General features: G+C 42.1%; 2 protein-coding genes across 2 annotated transcripts in view; both read right to left on the bottom strand.

The window, feature by feature from the left end:
• LOC125410275 (melanoma-associated antigen B4-like) overlaps positions 1 to 19,087 on the bottom strand; it is an 87,580-nt gene that overhangs the window by 37,134 nt on the left and 31,359 nt on the right. The gene's annotated exons all lie outside the window — the stretch shown is intronic.
• On the bottom strand, positions 5,328 to 10,188 carry LOC148117421 (melanoma-associated antigen B4-like). The gene is made up of 2 exons (XM_087902789.1): positions 10,084 to 10,188; positions 5,328 to 6,618 (listed from the first exon to the last, which is right to left on the bottom strand). Exon 2 carries the CDS (start codon positions 6,555 to 6,557, stop codon positions 5,538 to 5,540), a length of 1,020 nt encoding a protein of 339 aa, XP_087758915.1. The 5' UTR covers positions 6,558 to 6,618; positions 10,084 to 10,188; the 3' UTR covers positions 5,328 to 5,537.

Raw genomic sequence — 19,087 nt, 5'->3', positions numbered from 1 at the left:
ACTGGAATACTATGGCTTCAGATTACTTCACACTATGAAGTATTGTCTGCTCTGTCATCTAGCAACAATGTTCCCCAAATGCACAAGTTCTCAAACTGTCTGGACTGTACTCTCTACATTTAAGCTTCGTTTCTCCAGTCCTCTTCTCTGCAAGTGACAGAGGTTGTGTAATGAATGGAGAGAACTTGAAACTGACTGCCATGTATATAAGATATTCCCCTTCTGCTGTCTCATGGCTGCAATTTTCAAACAGTATTTTTATGTCCTTGTTCTAGACATAAGGAAGATACGACAAGAGACATTTGACACCTCTGCTCTACAGTTTCATGGTGTGGTAATAGAAAACAGACTTTTCTGTCCTGTGATACTAAATTATATTGTCTTCTCAGACCCTGCCCAGGTATCCCTGACTTGTCTCCTGGTGAAACTGTAATTCTTCCCTCTTTGAATGTATGTTAAATGTTAAATATGCTTGGCTGTCTTCATACATATGTGTAGAGGATAGAAGTGAACTTAGTGTCTTACAACTTCTCAGCCTCTTTGTTGAGACAGAGTTTCTCACTAACTTAGATCTCACTAGTTTGGTTAGTCAGGATGGCCAGCTAAGCCAAAGGGTATGTGTCAATGGAGATTTCTCTCCTGCCCACCAGTTCCCGAACAAACACTCAAAGACTTACAATAATTATAAATGTTTGGCTTGTGGCTCAGACTTATTAAAAACTAGCTCTTATTTCGAAATGAACCCATTTCTACTATTTTATATTTTATCACAAGGCTCCTGGTTTGTTACCTTACATCATGCTTTTCCGGTGGCTGTTGGTGCCCTGCCGACTCCATTATCCTTCTCTCTATATGTTTCTTTGGATTCCTTCCTGGTTCTATTCTGTCTGGATATTGGCCAGTCAGCTCATTTACTAAACAAAGGTAATAAAACATATTCATAACTTACAGAAGGGCATCCCACACCTATAAAGTCCTGAGCTTCAAGATCCCATCGCAGCACCTGGTTTTGAAGATGAGTGCTTATGGATTGAATTCAGGTGCTCATTCTTGAGCCACATGAAATGTACCAACTAAGTCATATCACCAGTCATGCTCCCCTCCTGATGTTAAGATACGTCTTCTGCATGAGCCTTGTGTCTCCCTCATACTCACCAGGCAGAAGGAAGGAAAGGTATTTCCTGGCTACATGCCAGAAATAAATTTGTGAAAAGATCAAGGCTTTACAGTTGGTTGTTCATGACAGGAACACAAAAGTATATTCTCCATTAAGAGAATTGGCAGTCCTAATAGTTCCAGCTGAGGTGCCATGAGATGCAAGCCTAGAACCAAGCCTTGAACTGTGCGGTTCACCTAAAGTGGAAACTGACAGAGATCTCTGCCTGGCATTACCTTGTGTCCCAGACGGTGACAATAGAGAGGATTCGGAGTGTCACTCACAAATATGAGATACATGTTCACACTTTCTTTGTTACCAACTGACCCCTGTATAATCTGGCAAGCTTCCATTTTCTTTTCATATGAAGTGTCTTTACATATCTCCATTCTTGTTTGTGCTTATAAGGGATTTGTATACTAATTTATTTGGTCATTTTGTTCTTCTATTTTTTTGCCTGGAAGAAAATTCTCGCACAACTGTATTGGGAAACCTTTCTCTCTCTCTCTCTCTCTCTCTCTCTCTCTCTCTCTCTCTCTCTCTCTCTCTCCATCTTCCATTTATTGAAAATATTCTTCTATCACACAATACATCCTGACTACATTTTTACCTCCCTTCACTCCTCACTGCTATCTCCTCCATTCTCCCACAGATCCACGCCCCCTTTCCTCTTCAGAAAAGAGAAGGTTTCCAAGGATGACAGCCAAAGAGAGTAAAACAGGATACAATAACATCAAGCAAATAGTCATTACGTATATGCAATGGACCTCGCACATATCTATACAGATTCTGTGCTTGCTACTCCAGTCTGTGTTGGCCCATATGAGCCTTGCTTAGCTGATTTGCTGGGTCATGGTTTTCTGTTGCCTTCCACCCACTTTGAATGCTATCCCTCCAATCCCTGGAATTCCCCAATCTCTCAGGGATGGCACCCTATGGAGACCTCCAAATTAGAATCTCTCTGCAGAATATCTGACTGTGGGTCTCTGAACCTGCTCCCATCTGTTGCCAGAGGAATCCTCTCTGATAATTGTGGACATGACTAAGAAGTTACTCTGCAGGTTCCAGAAGGAGAAATCTGGCCATCAACACAGACAAAATCGTGGACCTACACACTATCCTGTCTGCAAGTTGTTTTTGGGCAATGGTGGCCAACAAGTGTTTGGTTTAGTTTGAGGCACACACTATGAGAGGGAACCTGTATGGCTAGGAACTGGAAACTGGACAGCCCAGAGATCTAGTGAAGGACCAAACATGACTGGAAACAAAACAAGAAATGACTTCTAATAATATTCTTCTATACCCTGACTTTATCTGAGACTTTCGGTCTCATTCCAACAGCCTCAAATCTAAGACACTCTCTAGTTAGAAGTGAAATTTGCCTTGTTGTAGTTGACCTGACAAGAGTTCCCAGGGTGAGTTACAGTGAAAGAAGTATGTGGGTAGGGAGTGATCAGGTTTCTGGTATAAAATAGAAAGCTAGCCTCTGCTAACCCGAGACACAACAGTTTTCCTGTGTTCTTCAAAGCCTTGTGATGTCCCAGACTGAAGTGAACAAGATTCACTGTTACCATATATATGACTCTCAGCATTCTTTCTGTTATTCCCCTCATTTACACTTGGGGTCATGTTGACGATTGGTAGGCAGTATTTCAGATGTGTACACGCATACACACACACACACACACACACACACAAACATACACACTCTTCAGTGTATATTCTTCAGTATACACACTCACAAACACACTTTGTTCAATAAGGAAATATTACACACACACACACACACACACACACGAGTGTGCATGAGTGTGCATTCTCACGTGCCCTAGCGCACACACAGTCTGTTCAATTGAGTCCATCCCTATCAACCCCAGGAGATCCTACCACTGAGAAAAATTTCTACTACACAGAAGAATAAGTTCAATTCCTGAAATAGAGAGATGAGTTGTTTTTTTGTTTTTTGTTTGTTTGTTTGTTGTTGTTGTTGTTTTCTGATGACCTTCCACCTGTGTTAACCTTTAGGTCCAGAATGTGCTCTTTCTGAGTATTTCTTTGTTCCTCAAATCTTGCATGATCCTCAATTAGTTTCTTAGCTTATTCTTATCAGAGCTCACCACCGCTTTCATACCTGACCTGAGAAAGATGCACCTGAGTGTAGCAGCATTTCATTTGTATTTTAATAAATAAAGCATGCCTCAAGTTCAGAGAGTAAAATGGTCACACTGGCCAGTATTACACACCTGGCCACAGTAACATTTGAATCCCAGTAGCCACGCTAGCTGCCATAGAAACTGGGCAGTGCATGACTTTAACCCCAGTGGTGCACACCTTTCATCCCAGAACTAGAGAGGATTTATAAAATGGGGAGACAGCTTTCAGTTACAGCCTCATTCTGAGATTCCTAGAGGCAGGATTGCCATTTAGGACTGAGGTCAAGGTTAAGAGCCAGTGGCTACCTGCTTTGCTTTTGGGTCTTCAAGTTGAACCCCAATTTGGCTCACCGAGCATTTATTAAACATGCTTCATTTGATGCCCAACTTTTGAGGCACAAATTGATGAACAAGCCATTTGCCTGAGACTTCTTATCTTCAGCCCAGGACAGAGCTTGGATTGGAATTCCAGTTATAGGAATTCACAAGAAGCACTAGGATTTCCAGGCCCCACCTGCCTTGGCTTAGCTTCCTCTCCTGAGGAGCATATCCTTTATGCCACCCCTCAGGCACCCACAGGGGTTCCTGTGTTCCTACTGCAGTTTCCTGTGAGTCCTCCAGTCTCCTGTCTACCCCTAGCCCTGCATGCTTAAGGCTACCTTTCACAGACAGAAGTTTCTCTCTTACCTTAGGGTTACATAGCTGCTCAGTCCCAACAAAACACAGAGGCTTATAGTAATTTTAAACTGTTTGGCCTGATTAGCCCAAGTCTTATTGTTAACTAGCTCTTATAACTTAAATTAACCCATAATTCTTATCTATGTTCAGCCATGTGGCTTGACTCCTATTCTAATGCAGCATTTCGTCTTGCATCCTCTCCATCTGGGTGGTAACTGCAGATGGGGCCTTTTCTCTTCCCTGAATTCTCCTAGTCTGCTCACCGCACCTATATTTCCTGCCTGGCTACTGGCAAATCAACATTTTACTAACCCAGTGTAAGTGACAAATATTTAGTGGGTAGAAGAACATTATCCCACAGGACCTGGGGCTCTGATATGCCTTGGAATTTGTGTGGGTATAGGTGTACACCTTGTGTGTGTAGGTGCTTAAAGAGGCCAGAGAAAGACGTAGATGTCTTAGAGCTGGAGGCACTGCAAGCTATTAAGATTCGTTTAATAATATTGAAAATAAAACAGATATAAGAGTCACAGTGTGCATAAAAATAAGAGGAATACAGAAGTGTTGTCTTCAAATCCCACCCTTAATCTAAATTCTTTCACTTACTAGTCATGTAAATATAGGAACAGGTAGATTTGTAAGTCTTGCTATGCGTTGAGAAGTGATTTTAACAAGTTTTTTCTCTAATAATGGGGATACATGTGTATGGTACAATGAATCTGTGCTTAAATAGATCTTATACTGACTTATCAGAAAGTGTCATTTATTAATGTGAGCATTTTAATCTAATTCATTATTATCCTTATTTTTCTTAACACTTTGCCTAAAAGATCTACAGAAAGTGCTGTATGCCAGGTCATGTACACGAAGGAAAAACAAAACCTTCTTCTCTGAAGACAACTAGTAATGAATACAGAAAAATATTTCTGTTGAACAAGACATCACCCAACATATTGTTTCTTTAGGAAAGTAGAGATCTTATTTCAGTCTCTCCAATAATGGAGTTTCTTAGAGAATCTATCATTGCTTATTCCAGACCTCCTGCTTCTTTTACCAAACATTTCCAGGACAACTGCAAGAGTCGATATTCAGTGTGTGTTTGGATAAAGCATGAACCTTAAAAAAAAGAGAGGTATGCTTATGTTCAAATTTGTCACACATATTTTAATATCAGAAACAAAAGTCAGTATGTATCCCTGACGTAAATGCCAAGAAAACAAGGACTAAAAGAAAATATTCAATGAAAACCCTAACACTTTTGAATATTTTTCTCTCATATTTCTCACCATTTTCTTATTCTAATTCCACAGTATCTTCTGAACATCATCAAAACCTTAGAGCATTTCAAATTTTAACCTTTATTTCAAATCAATCCAAAAAATTGAGCTCCCAACTAGGTAAACAGCAGTGAAGGAACGGGCTACAAAATTTATCTGTGCACATTTAACCCCAAGTTAAACCTTTGCTAAAAGAACCCCAAAAGATTAACAGCTTGTTTGCAAAGAGATGAACAGACCTTTTCAGTCATAAAGCAGAGGCTGCCTTACACCTCACTTGTGAGTAGGACGACTTAACTTGGTCTTAGTACGTCCCTTGGCCTTGCCTTTAGTGCCAGACTTGGCTGCAGCTGCAGCTTGGGCTTTCTCTTCCTCTTCAATCAAAGTCTGCTCATAACGAGATAAGCAAACCCCAGGCAAGGCTTCACTGACCTTGGCTAAAAAGTCCATCACCTTTATCTGGCTTGTTTCAGCATAGGCTTTCGGGCCCCACAGGAACTCATAGGAAGGAGGATCACTCTTAGGAACCTGACGGTATTCTATGTATTCTTCCCGCACTAGATCCTCAGTGATGAGCTTCCTGATATCCCCAAAGATGACGTGCATGATCCCATCATAGAGTCCTAAAGCATTTAGGAAATACCAGACATCCTCCTCGGAAGCACAGTAGTTATTTAGGTAGATCACACTTAGGAGAGCGATCAGAATGCCCCTGGTAGGACCTACACCTAGCTCATTGCTCCTACCTCCATCATCCTCGAAACCTAGCTTGCTCACAAGCTCATATGCTTGACCATGTGGCTGGACTTCTTTCAGCTCAAGGCCAAACACCACATCCAATCGATAGGAGGCTTTCTTGAGGATCTCAGGGAAGTGTTCCTTGAACCTTTTGTTGATAACTTTGAGCATCTCTCTCCTCTTCATGAGCTGCTGTACTTTGTATTTGCAGAGCATGTACTCCATCAGCATTCCTGTCTTCCTTGTCAGAAGATCCATCTGCAAGCTTCTAGTGGAGAGTAGAGCCCCGGAGGAACGCTCATTTCTATCCCCTTGGCCCTGGTCACCCTTATCAGACTTTCTGTGGGTCACTTCTTGGCTGGCAGTGCTGCTGGGTGCTGAGCTTTCAGACTGCTGTGGGAAGTCAGCAGCAGAAGTGCTTGGCTTAGCATCTCCTGAGGCTTGATCAGAGCAAGCAGGTGACTCTGCTTTCTCTGCCTCCTTTGCTTGAGCATCCTTGAGCTCCTGGCGCCGTTTCTCACGAGCACGTGCCTTACTCTTCTGTCCTCTTGGCATGATGGCTGGCGTCAGGGACAGCAGGACAGAGACTTGGTAGTAGAACAGGTAACTGAGATACCTGAATCAGGAAAATAACGTACTATGATCACTTTGAGCATGTTGAGAACACTCAGGCTTTCAGCCGTTCTTTCCCGCAATTCTTTCCCTTCCTTATGTTACATTATAATGACATCAGTATTCTGAGCACTCACTGTATTCCTCACCTCTGGTCCCCTTATATATACTGTGAGGTGAAGGATGGCTGCCATTCTCTGGGGTTTGAACATTCTCATTTCTACTCACATCTAGTACTAGGTTGTTGTAATGTTTCACAGAATCCAGGAGTAAGGAAGCCCAAAGGAGACTTGACCTTGAATGACAACACCAATTCACATAACATGAATGGTGAAATCTCACAAGGCCATACCCCTAAATGAAGTTCTGTAGACTGTGGCTGTTACAAGACGGAGATTCAGTCTTCTGCAGGCATAATTGCTCAGTCCTAAAACTACATGCATGTAAGCAACACTAAATGGTCATAGCATGCTGTATTTACATGTTTATATAATAAATACATGTGTTTATATTATTTATTACTTACACTATGGATATTATTTTTACATAAAACAATATATAAAACATAAGTATGTATTTATATATTGTCGCATATTTAACAATAATAATTATAAAATGGGCTGTGGATTTTTGAGGACATTGGGGGAATGATTGGAGATGTAGAGAGAAGACAGGAAATGATATAAATACAGTGCACACAAATTAAATAAAAAGTCAAAAGCAGAAATTATCACAGGACGACTTTCATAAAGTAAAAGTCATCCTGGTCTAAATTGTGAATTCTGGGGAAACCAGAGCTATATACAAAAAAACAAACAAACAAAACAGCCAAACAAACAAAAAAATACACCTGACTTTAAAAAAAAAGAAAAAGACAAAAGAGCATGATGCGCACTGGGAGAAAATATATACAGAAGATGTGATAGAGATGCTGAAACTCACATGGCTAACCTTTGACCTATTGTGATGATAATGTCCTGGGAACAGAGCCTGTGGCTAGTCAAGACAGGTGTCCTTGTCAAAGTCACACTATAGCACCTGACTTGCAATGGCCCCATTATTTTGTAAGTGACTCCCTCACCTCCATATATCTTCACTGATGTTAGGTAGTGGAGACCAAGGCTAAAGTGGGACTATAGGAGACCAAGGCTGTCCCTTCTCAGAGAACAGGATCAGATGAGCACAGAGGGTGTCCCACTTCCAGCTCTGAATTCAGGACATTTTAAATATCCCTGTGCTATGTTAGCTTTCAGTTTTTCTTCAGCCAGGCAGTTAGTATCCTGCTCAGACATTTGAAACTGACCATTTTCTTTGTCTGCACTCATTTGCTGTAGTTATGGGAATTGCTATAAGGTTCCTGACATGCACACCTGGTATCATACTCTTCCCTGCTTCCTTCAACCTCTGCTGTATTTCCTCTTCCGTTTCTGCTCATCCTGGTCAATTTCCCATTATCCTCTTACTTCTTCCTAACAGTACAGAAGAGTATTGGCAGGAGGCTTTAACTCTTCCACGTTATTTATTTATATTTAATAATGTCTGCTTTTGCTGTCTTTGTCACTTTACCTAGGTTTTCATGAATGCTAAGCAAACACTATACACCATCTGTGCTCTCTGTCTATCCTTCCATTTCTAATTTTTTTCCTTTTTTTCAACGACAGGGTTTCTCTGTGTAATATCCCTAGTAGTCCTGAAACCTGGAACATGCTTTGGAAAACCAGGTTGGATTCAAACTCACAGAGATCTGCCTGCGTCTGCCTCCCAAATGCTGGGATTTGTACAACCACAGCTGGGCTCCACTTCTGATTCTTAGGAGTATTTTGCTAGAACATAAAAGGGTCGTGAATCTCTGTGAGTTCAAGGTCTTCCTGCTCTACAAGAGCTAGTTCCAGGAAAGCTAGGATTGCTAACCAGAGAAACCTTGTCTCGAAAAAAAACCAAAAAAAAAAAAAACCCCAACCACAAACAAACAAACAAAAAACAAAAAACGTCCATTTAGCTGGGTGGTGGCTGCGCACCCTTAAGTACCTCTGAGCTGTCTGGAGGCAGGGGCATGTAGATCTCTGTGTGTTGCAATCTTGCATGGAAAACAGAGTGAGTTCCAGGGGAGGCTTCAATGCTACAGAGAAACACTATCTCAAAAAACGAAAGAAAAAAAATCCTCTAGTTATCTCTGGTATGGTGGTCCTTATGACTGCCATACACTAGGCATTACTGCATAGGTTAGGATTCCTCTGACTCCCTAGGGATGTGCTTGCTCACCCAAGTTAGGCTTCCCCCTGAGTCCCACAGGATGGGCATGCCTAGCCTGGTTAGGAGTTCCTCTGACTGCCACGGGATTATAGTGGCTTCCAGAGGTAGGATTTCTTCTGAATCCCACAGGATGGGCGTGGCTACCAGAGGTAGAATTTCTACTGACTCTGGCTGGATGGAAGTGGATACCAAGGGAGGATTTCTACTGACTGTCACTGAATGGGAGTGGATATCAGTAGTAAAAATTTCTCCTGATTCCCACAGGATGGGCGTGGCTACCAGAGGTAGGCTTTCTACTGACTCCCACGGGATGGGAGTGGCAAATAGAGGTAGGATTTTCTCTGACTCCATGGGATGGGAGTGGCTACCAGAGGTAGGATTTCATCTGATACCTATGGGAGTGGCTACCAGACAAAGGCTTTCCTCGGATACTCACGGGGTGGGAGTGCCTAACCAAAGCCTCTGGATGTCATCTGCACCTGGCACTTTCTCAGACCACCCCGAGATGGGTGTGGCTATCTTAAACCTCAATGTATCTCTTTCTTTTGGCTCCTTGAGACCTCCTACCAGCCCGTGTTCAGCATGACCAACCCCGTGGCTTTCGCGTGTTTTTCTGAGATATGGGTTTTAAGCGCTACCTCAGGCATTTAAAAATACGTAGAGAGCCAAGTGGTGATTTTGCAAGACTTTAATCCCAGCACTCAGGAGGCATGGGCAGGAAGATCTCTTTGAGTCTGAGGCCAGCCTGGTCTACAATAGCGAGTTCCAGGACAGCCTCCAAAGCTACAGAGAAACACTGTCTCTAAGGGGAAAAAATAGTAAGTACAGAGCTCACAGGAGTTGGTTCTTCATTCCACTGAACATTAACTACCGATTTTGCTGGCGATGAAGTCCGACAGACTTTCTTTGCTTCTGTACTCTTCCATGGCGCACTTTAGATCCCAGGGCCAGAACAACTCATGGTGGACGTGAATTCAGTTCAAGGTTCTTGCCTTACGATTTAGAAGTCAAAGGCTAGCTTTAATTGTGACCTAGGAAGCCACCATTTTCAGACTCAGAGTTACTTTCTAAGAGCGGGGGTCCCTGTTTCCTCCCAGAAACGTACAAAGCTACAAGATGCCTCAGATTTTTCCAGGGCAAGCATGGGTGAGAGCTAGCCCAGCTCCTGGGATTATTCCAGACATATTCCCCCTTGGTACACATTCAGGGGCCTTACCTTGACTGCAGACCTCTCTCAGAACTCGCCGGGAGCGGGGCCTGAGCAGCAGAGTTGGCTTCCGTGCCAGGGGCACTAAGACCCAGTTCCTCCCCCTCACAGGAAGAGAGGGTAAACCATATCTGGCCAGGGGCGGGCTCTGAAGAGTGACAGCAGGCACAGGTTACTATGGAACTGGACTGTTGTGGAGGAAATTTAGAGGAGAATCTGGTTTCCTTACTGTACTTCCCAATGATACTACTTTTTCCCACTGCCTCATCTTGCTTGGGCTATTTCGTGCAGAGCTGGAAACCAGAGCCTCTGAAGCCCCCACTTAATTCAAGCCCCATCCATCTCGCCATGCTTCCATCTCCCCCATACATCACCTGAACCCCCCTTCCCTTCTTTTTGTGTGTTGTGATTTCGGGGGTAAGCTAGCAGGGATCTGGGCGGGAACAATCGGGGTAGGAATGCAGCCCCTGTTCCTTATTACTACACTTCTCCCCCATTTTGCATGTCCTGGCCCAGGTTGCATGCAAGTCCTCTATTTAGAGCTTAATTCTCAATTTCAGCAACACTTCTCTGTTGTCCAGGAGCTCCACCCCACCCCCACCCCTACCACCATGGGGTTGGGGGGTTAATAAATGACACAAGGGCACAACTTCTGCCTAGTAGGTTTCAACTAGGTAGAGTGAAGCTCGAGGTCCTGCCCCATATGCACCCAAGTCTGCCAGCTACACACATAACCCTCCCTTGCCTCAGTCCTTTAAGTGGAAGTCTAGGTTTACTCCACAGGTTGACAGCTTTGTCCTGGACCTCAGAGTGCTGTGTCCCACTCTTTTCCAGAGCCAAGTAATGACTCAGGTTCAGGCCCAGTCTTCGTAGGAAGCCACACCTTTCTGAGTCTCAGAGGAGATGATTTTGGCAAACTTTCTCACATGGTTCTCAAGGCTTGAGTTTCTTGGGCCTGACAACAGGGTCAGGGTTCTGAGCCCACACTTTCTCTTAGGAGAAAATTCCTTTCAATCCGCAAAGGTTTTCTCAGATTGACCTTGACTTGAATAGGAACTCTACCTTGCAGACCTGGGACTCTGTCCCTCAAAGTCTATTAGGGTGTTTCCAGCAACACTGAAGGCAGAGAAGAGATGCACAAAACTACTGTCTGCTGGCTCAACCGCATGATATCTGGGGTTCCTGGCATCTTCTCTTCTACTGATTTTGGACCATTTGCATCACTTCACTCCCCTCAGTTCCCAAAGTGGAAGTGTCATCATGCCCCACTTAGGATCTATTTCCCATCCCTCAACTTTCCAGGTAGAAGCATGGCTGAGGGTTTTCATGTAGCTCTCTGTGGAAATATTTGTCATATTTGTCCAGTAGAACAACTTTTACAACATTATGTAATTTATTAGGCATATTTTAAGTAACTTTCACTCTCTGAACAGAATATTACTAATGATTAAAGCAATGACTGTCAGTCCACACATCAAAAGCTTTTGCAATGGGAAAACAGTTTTTTAAAATTTAATAATAGTTTTAAATGTTGATCTATTGAAAGAATATTAAGAACTGATCAATACTTAATTAAATATTGTTAAATGAACAGGGGTGGTGAATATCTTTAATCACGGCATTTGGGAGGAAGAAGCAGGTGGATCTCTGTGAGTCTGAGCCTAACCTAGTCTATAGAGCAAGTTTCAGGACATCCAGACTACAAAGAGAAATTCTTTCTCAAAAACAAACAAAAACAACAATAAAAAAAGAAAAGAAATAATGTTGTAGAAAATCAAGCATTTATCTCAGGGTATTTTATCAACAATTAAATTTTTTAACCTACATATAATTTTAAATTAGTTACAAATTTATTTGTAAACACTCTTTTACATCATACTTAATCTTAACATTATGATTGCTATTAAAAAATTCAGAAAACAGTTTAATGAGGTGATTTTAATAGAAAGCTAAGTTGCTTATATGATGGAGATAGAGACAGAAACTCACACTGGAGCACTGGACTGAGCTCCCAAGATCCAAATGAGGAGCAGAAGGAGGGAGAACATGAGGAAGGAAGTCAGGACCATGAGAGGTGCATCCACCCACTGAGATGGTGGAACTGATCTAATGGGAGCTTACCAAGTCCAGCTGGACTGGGACTGATGGAGTATGTGATCAAACTGGACTCTCTGAATGTGGCTGTCAATGAGGGCTGACTGAGAAGCCAAGGACAATGGCACTGGGTTTTGATTCTACTGCATGGACTGGCTTTGTGGGAACCTGGTTTGTTTGGATGCTCACCTTCCTAGACCTGGATGGAGTGGGGAGGACCTTGGACTTCCCACGGGGCTGGGAACCCTGACTGCTCTTAGGACTGGAGAGGAAGGGGGAGGGGGGAGGAAGAGGGGGAGGGAGATGGGAGGTGGGGAGGAGGTGGAAATTATTAAAATAAAAAAATGAAAAAATAAATAAATAAATAAAAACAAAAAATAAAACACCATAGACATATGGTATGTTAGATAAAACATACAAACTTAGGTAAAGTGTGTTACAATTTAAGGAAAGTGCTGCGGATCCCCAAGAGGCTGTAGCCGACAGTGGGTCTCCAAACCACACGACAGGTCCCTCTAGTTGCTGCAGGTCACTGGGAGAAAGCCACATGGCAGGCAAGAGACAGAAACATGGATAGGCATTCTTTACAGAGTGAGGTTGTATATTTATTTAGTGGGTTTTAAGAGAAAGGGGAGAAGGGGAAAAGAGCAAAGAGAGTAAGTGAGAGAGAGATGGAGGGAGAGAGGGAAAGAAAGAGGGAGAGAGAAGGAGGAAGAAAGAGAGAAAGAGGCAAGGGCGGGGGAAGAGAGGAACAGACTGAGACTGGAATTTGAATTTGAAGATCATTTCACCTTGGTGGACAGGGAACAGAATAGGCATGGCTGATCTCTTATGGACAAAGCAGACCATTACATTCCCACCTCTTTTCTTATGATAAGAAGGCAGGAGTTAAGGAACAACAAGATAAAGAAATTGGGGCAGCAGATTCTCAAGATGGCTTTCTGTTTATTTGTGGGCATTGTTGAGGAGGGGACCTGAGAAAGGTGGGTGCTGGTCACATTCTGGTGTAGCTGGTCTTTTGTTCCTTTCCAGTGTATGTTGTATGGAAATGTCTCTTATCTCTTATACCTGTTTAAGATATTGGCAGAACAGAGGACAAAGTTAAGTTTTGAAAAAAAAAAAGTTTAGGATTAGGGAATTGAGAGGGGTATACCTAAACTAATTAAGTTGGATCCTTAAATTCGGTTTCCTGGACTCACAGGAATTCTTTGGCTTTGAGAAATCAGAAGTTTCAGACATATACATTGTATAAACGGTAGCAAATTTATGTCACGTTGACTGTGACAGATATTTTTACTCAATAACAAGCATTTTTAAGACTATGGAAGGCAGCATGATAGAGAAATTTGATAATTTGTATTTGTCCTCACACCTTTATAACTTGCAGGTACACTCCTTAATAACTTGTATTTGTGTTTCATTGAAACACAATTTTTTTGGTTGTTTTGTTTGAGGTTGTCCTTTGAAACTGACAACACCTCTCAGCTGCCAAACTGCATCAGAGATCTTTGAGAAGGATGAAATTTTACTTGAGTTTTTGATTAAAAATGAGAGAAAGCTTACTTAGTTGGCACCTAGAGCTATTCCTCAGGGTCCTCTATGGTCACTGAACATAGTATTTGCTGTTTGCTTTTTAATGCAGGGCCTGCCTCCCAGACTCCAGAAGTTCCTGTGGGCTAAGAGATCTGTAGGGAGACCAGCATATCTTGACCAGAACAGCTAGGCTGCCAATTCCAAAGATTCTGTCCACTGTGTGGAGATTCTCGTTTAGATGAAAGGCAGTTTCGCCCAGTGGTCAGCACGTGACAGTTGAAGCAACTTGCAGATGGACATTGTTCTGTGCCCATTTGTCTTCTGTCTTCTTGGGAGGAAGTAGAATGCTGCTACTAGGAGCAAACCTGTTTCTTTCTGTTATGAAAAGTTTTTTTTAATAATTAAATATTTAAATGCCATATTCCCCAGATCTCTGAGCAGTTGAGGGCTGTTTATCAGGTGTAACTACATTATAGAATCTGCCTGGGAAGCTGAGTCTGAGCTTGACTTCACTGGCTCTTCACTTAACAGGTAAGATTTACACTCATAAAAAGTCAGAAAGAAGAAGAAAAGTGCTTGCATTAGAAGGTTAATGGCAGAACTGACAATAGTAGAGAACATCTTAATATATTTTAAATGAGGGATCAGCTAAGTATAAAGTATTTATGTAAGAGACTTAGAAGTATATACCAGGTTAAAACATGTGACTTATTGTTTTCGTTGTCTGAAATGAGATGCAATGAGCAGACTATTATAACATCTTACCTTAAACAGAGGTGCACTTAAGTTACACGTTCAAACACACACAGAGTGAACATTAATTGCACGAACTGGATGCTCTTGGTTGGCCCTACCAAAGGCCAGTGAACAAAACACACATGCTACAGAGTCAGCACTGGGGAAGCAGAGAGGGAATAGCTCAGTAAACATGGCCTAACTGGTCAACTGACATCGCACTCAGTTAAGATGGCGGTGAAGTCACCTGACCTCAGTTAAGATGGTGGTAAGGTCACCTGAGTTCAGTCAAAATGGCAGTGGTCATATGTTGTATGGAAAAGTCACTCAGTTAAGATGGCAGTAAAGTCACCTGACCTCAGTTAAGATGATGGTAAGGTCACCTGACCTTAGTCAAACTAACAGTGGTCACATGTTGTATAGAAAAAAAAAGATTTCTGAGCTGCAGGGATTTTACGTTTAATAATAAGAGAGACCTAGATACATGTTCCACCCTGTCTCTGAGCCACCATATCACAAGAAGCAGCGAGGAGCAATAAGCTAGAACTGAAAAAAATCTGCCTCGTGGATATGATCAATCTTGTTGGCAGCAGTAGCAGTGGTAGGGACAGTTTGATGTAATTCCTTCCATTGCCCTTTTGCTGGCAATACTTAGAAAGCTCCCATAAAGGTGGAGCTGGCAGGACACTTGTGGAGTGACAATAAGATCTAAGAAGTAGGGCGTTAAGGCCTGTGATCTTATGGCTTCTAAAAGGCATCCATCCCAGGGGGAGGCTGGATTGACAGATATGGATGACTTGTTACCCATAGTTGAAACATGAAAACGGCAACACAAGGCCTATAGGAAGATGTCTCCCTCTAAAGGCATTTTGTGAATCAATGGCAAACAACACAGGGCTTGTAGGAGAGTGTCCTTTGTCCACAGGCATGGTACCAATAACTGACTGGGTCTGATCGGGGTGACTTGGACCCACAGATGCCAGAGGCCACTAGGAGTGGCCTTTCATGGCAGGGGAAAAAAGAAAAGAATAGAATAGAAAAAGTAAAAAAAAAGTAAAAGAAAAAGAAAAAAATCCAAGGGACCCTGGGCCCCCAGTCAAAGGGACCACACAGCTTGTGCAGTGATAGCACGGGAGGACATATTCCTGGTCGTCCAAACATGATTTCAGCTAAGAGAACCATCCAGAAATGAATGTCAGTAAAGGGCTCAACCATAGCTGTAAAGACCATGGTTGGGTGTTGTGCTCCCCACCACCCAAGTTTCTAGGAACACCAGAAGATTGCCGGAAGTTCAACGTTCAATTCTTCAGGTTTGGAGAAATGATTAAGCTGAACAGAATGGGTAAACTCACCAATTGAAGCCAGGGCTGTGTATAGAAATTTCACTTAGGCAGATAAAATGGAGAGCTGTGGTAAAGCAAACTGGTTCCTGAGCCCAGGGTTCCATGCATCCTCAGCTTGCCCACCTGCAGGCAGGAGGAAACATGGAGAGTGAGAAGCTGGCCAAATCACAGCACCATTGTTATGGTTTAAGTAAAAATGCTGCAGGTCCCCAAGTGGCTGCAGTGGGACAGGAGAGGCAGCTAGTTCCACGTAGGGAGCCACATGATAGGTCAGAGACTTCAATGGGGCAGTCAGTCTCATAAGGAGAGACAGACAGATGGGCATGCCATGAGACCATGCTACAGCCTCTGAAGGTGTAGGATCCCAGACAGGGAGCCACGCAACAGGCGAGACATAGACAGGCATGCCTTGCAGAATGAGGTTGGATATTTATTTAGTGTGTTATGGAAAAGAATGGGAGAAGAGGAGAAGGGAGATAGAGGCAGAGAGAGAGGAAGAGAGAGAGGCAGAGAGAGAGAGAGAAACAGAATGGGGGAAGTGGAAAATTGGGGAGAAGGGAGAGACAGAACCTGCCTCTTGCAGAGGGAAATGGAAAAGGAAAGGACTCAGGCTGGAAGCTGAAGATAAGATTGCCTCAGGGGACTGGGGAGGGAGTGGGCATGGCTTGTCTCTTAAAGGGACATAGCAGGCCATTACAAAGTATATTAATAGATTTTGTTTTCTTACCCCAAATTAATTACTTATTAAAGATTTAAGTTACTACGGCAGGTACCTTGAAACTTTTTTGATGAAAAGAATTCACTTTTTACTAGTGTTTATGAAACACCAAAATTCAGATAAGGCATGTAGATCTGGATAAAGTTAACCATTTATTCCTACCATTGTAATATTTAACTAAGAAAAAAGATCAGTAACTTAAAATATATCACTATTGAGTAACACATTAAGATGATACACAAACTTTAAGATGTCTATTAAACCTCAAAGCAGGCTTTCAAAATAAAATTTAAATTTATTTAGGGCTTTCTCTGCACTATGCCTGGCTAAAATAAGACTCTTGAAAAACCTGTTTATTTGTTTGTTTTCCAACAGGCAGTAGTGATTTTATTAGAATCCTTAAAATACCTAAAATGTTTATATTCATAAATACACAAAGTTAAATTATTTTTTAACCTTTGGAATAGTTTAGTATCTCAAAGGAAGGCAATGGTCTGATAGGGAAAACTTACCCAGGAGTAGGAGTAATCATATCTTAAAGTAAACTTACACCCAAGCAAAAGAGTCCATGGTGTAGAACCGGAATTAGGATAAGGATCTAGGAGATAACATATTGACCAGTACTGGATCATTATGTATGTCTTGTCCTTAAAATCAGGTTTAATTTTTTTTTAGATTAGAAAAGTTTATTTTAGTTGTTCCAAAGAAAGATTTAGAACTATTACCAATCTCTATTTGTTTTAGCTATGTGGTCACATTGATTAAATATACTTTGTGTCTTTTAATATTACTTAAAGTTTGAGTTTGCTATGAGCCAAAATTAAGCTGAACCTGTTATGGGAGCCCACTGAAACAACAAATCACATACAATTTAGAGTCTATTCAGAGTGCTTATTCCAGCTGATTTGGACTATACTCAATAATTTGGGAACTAAGTGTAGCCCCAAGGACTTAGAGCAGTGGCTCTCAACCTCTGGGTCCCAACCCCTTTAGTGTTGAGTGACCTTTTCACAGGGGTCACTTAAGACCTGCAGAAAACACAGATATTTACATAACAATGTGTAGCAGTAGCAAAATTCTAGTTATGAAGTAGCGACAGACACAATTTTATTGTTGGGAATCAGTACGACATGAGCAACTGATTTAAAAGTTCACAGCATCAGGAAGGTTGAGAACCACTGATTTAGAGTAAGAGGCTTTTTAAAAAAGACCTACATCCTGGTAGTTTTCTCTGCAACTTGAGGGATAGGTTGCAAGCAGTTTAACAGAAGCTAAGAGAAGCTGCTACTGGAAGAGGTAGGGTTCTGCAAAGAAAGAAATATAAAGTGTGCTAAGATGTTAGCTGGGGCAACTTGTCCTCAGGACCAAGAAGAGATTTGATATATTTCCTAGGTATTCTCCGTCAAGAAGATCAAATTCTGGTTTTGTCTGAAGTGGTCTCATCAAGAATACAAGATGGAGGAACCACTGCATTGTCTTGTCCAGTTACATTCCCCTCTGGTTCTTTGAGCATGAGTCAATTTGGTGATTTGTCCTTTTCTAGGGGAGCATAATTGATCCCATGGACCACTAGCTTAATTGAACATGCAGTGGAGGATGCAGGGGTCTCGTCATTTGCCAGCTCAGAATGAAAATCAATGATCTGGCTATTGCTGACAGTAACATGGTCAGTCATGGCGACCATTTAAACAGAGACTGAGACACCAACTATTTGATCTTTATTTTTTTCTTTGAAGATTTTTCTGACCATGACAAGGTTTTCCCTAATTTCCACCAATTAGTTGATATAGAAACAGGAAGTTTCTCCTCAGGCCATGCAGTCTCTTCATTCTTTCACAAAAGGAAGCCTAGCCTCTTTCATTTCTGTAGGACTACCACTCTGAGTGAGTCAAACTGATCCTCTAGGCTTGAAATAGAATTATCCAAGTGGCCAAGGTCCATGTCTATCCAGAAACTGAGTTACCTAAGGTGTTGTTCTCAACAATCAAGGCTGAGTTGGCTATGGGAGTTGTACCAGCTATTTCTACCCTTACTAGGATTGGGAAGAGAATTGAGGTCCATTTGAGTTTTGTTAACAGTGACTCATAGCCAACTTGAGCTCTCCTGTCTTCTTTATTATACGTATATGCCTGAGGGTAAACTGAGACTAGAATACATAGAGAATATAGAGGTATAAATGTCCATTGAGTTGTAGGAGGCATATTTAGTCAGAGCATTAGTACAACTAGTCAGATAACTTGAGGACATGATGTGGGTACCTTGTCCTTGGTAGAACATGCATAAAATTATAATTCCTGAGGGCCTTTTACTAGTCAGTCTTCTCTACAACCTGACTTACAGACCCCTGTGTTTGTCCCCTAGGCTGGCATTATTCCGTCCCTGGAAGGGACTTAAGGAAGCACAGATCCACCTGAAAGATAGAGCTTCCCATCCCTGGTTTTTCTAAATTCTCACATCCAGGTTAGCGGTTGATAGGGATTGTGTATCCTGGGTTAGGAAACTTTGGTCAGTTTTATCTCTAAGGATTCCAGATGACAGTGTATCAGATGCCATTCTCAGTGACCTCTTCTCTATCTTTGGGCTACATTTT

This window comes from Myodes glareolus, chromosome X (assembly GCF_982192425.1).
Source record: "Myodes glareolus chromosome X, mMyoGla1.1, whole genome shotgun sequence".
Classification (NCBI taxonomy): domain Eukaryota; kingdom Metazoa; phylum Chordata; class Mammalia; order Rodentia; family Cricetidae; genus Myodes; species Myodes glareolus.
The sequence above is the reverse complement of the archived record's forward strand: the minus strand, read 5'-3'. Positions and strand labels throughout refer to the sequence as shown.

Bases quoted from the DNA above. Each gene is read 5' to 3' on its own strand.
- LOC148117421 (XM_087902789.1), bottom strand. From the start codon at position 6,557: ATGCCAAGAGGACAGAAGAGTAAGGCACGTGCTCGTGAGAAACGGCGC.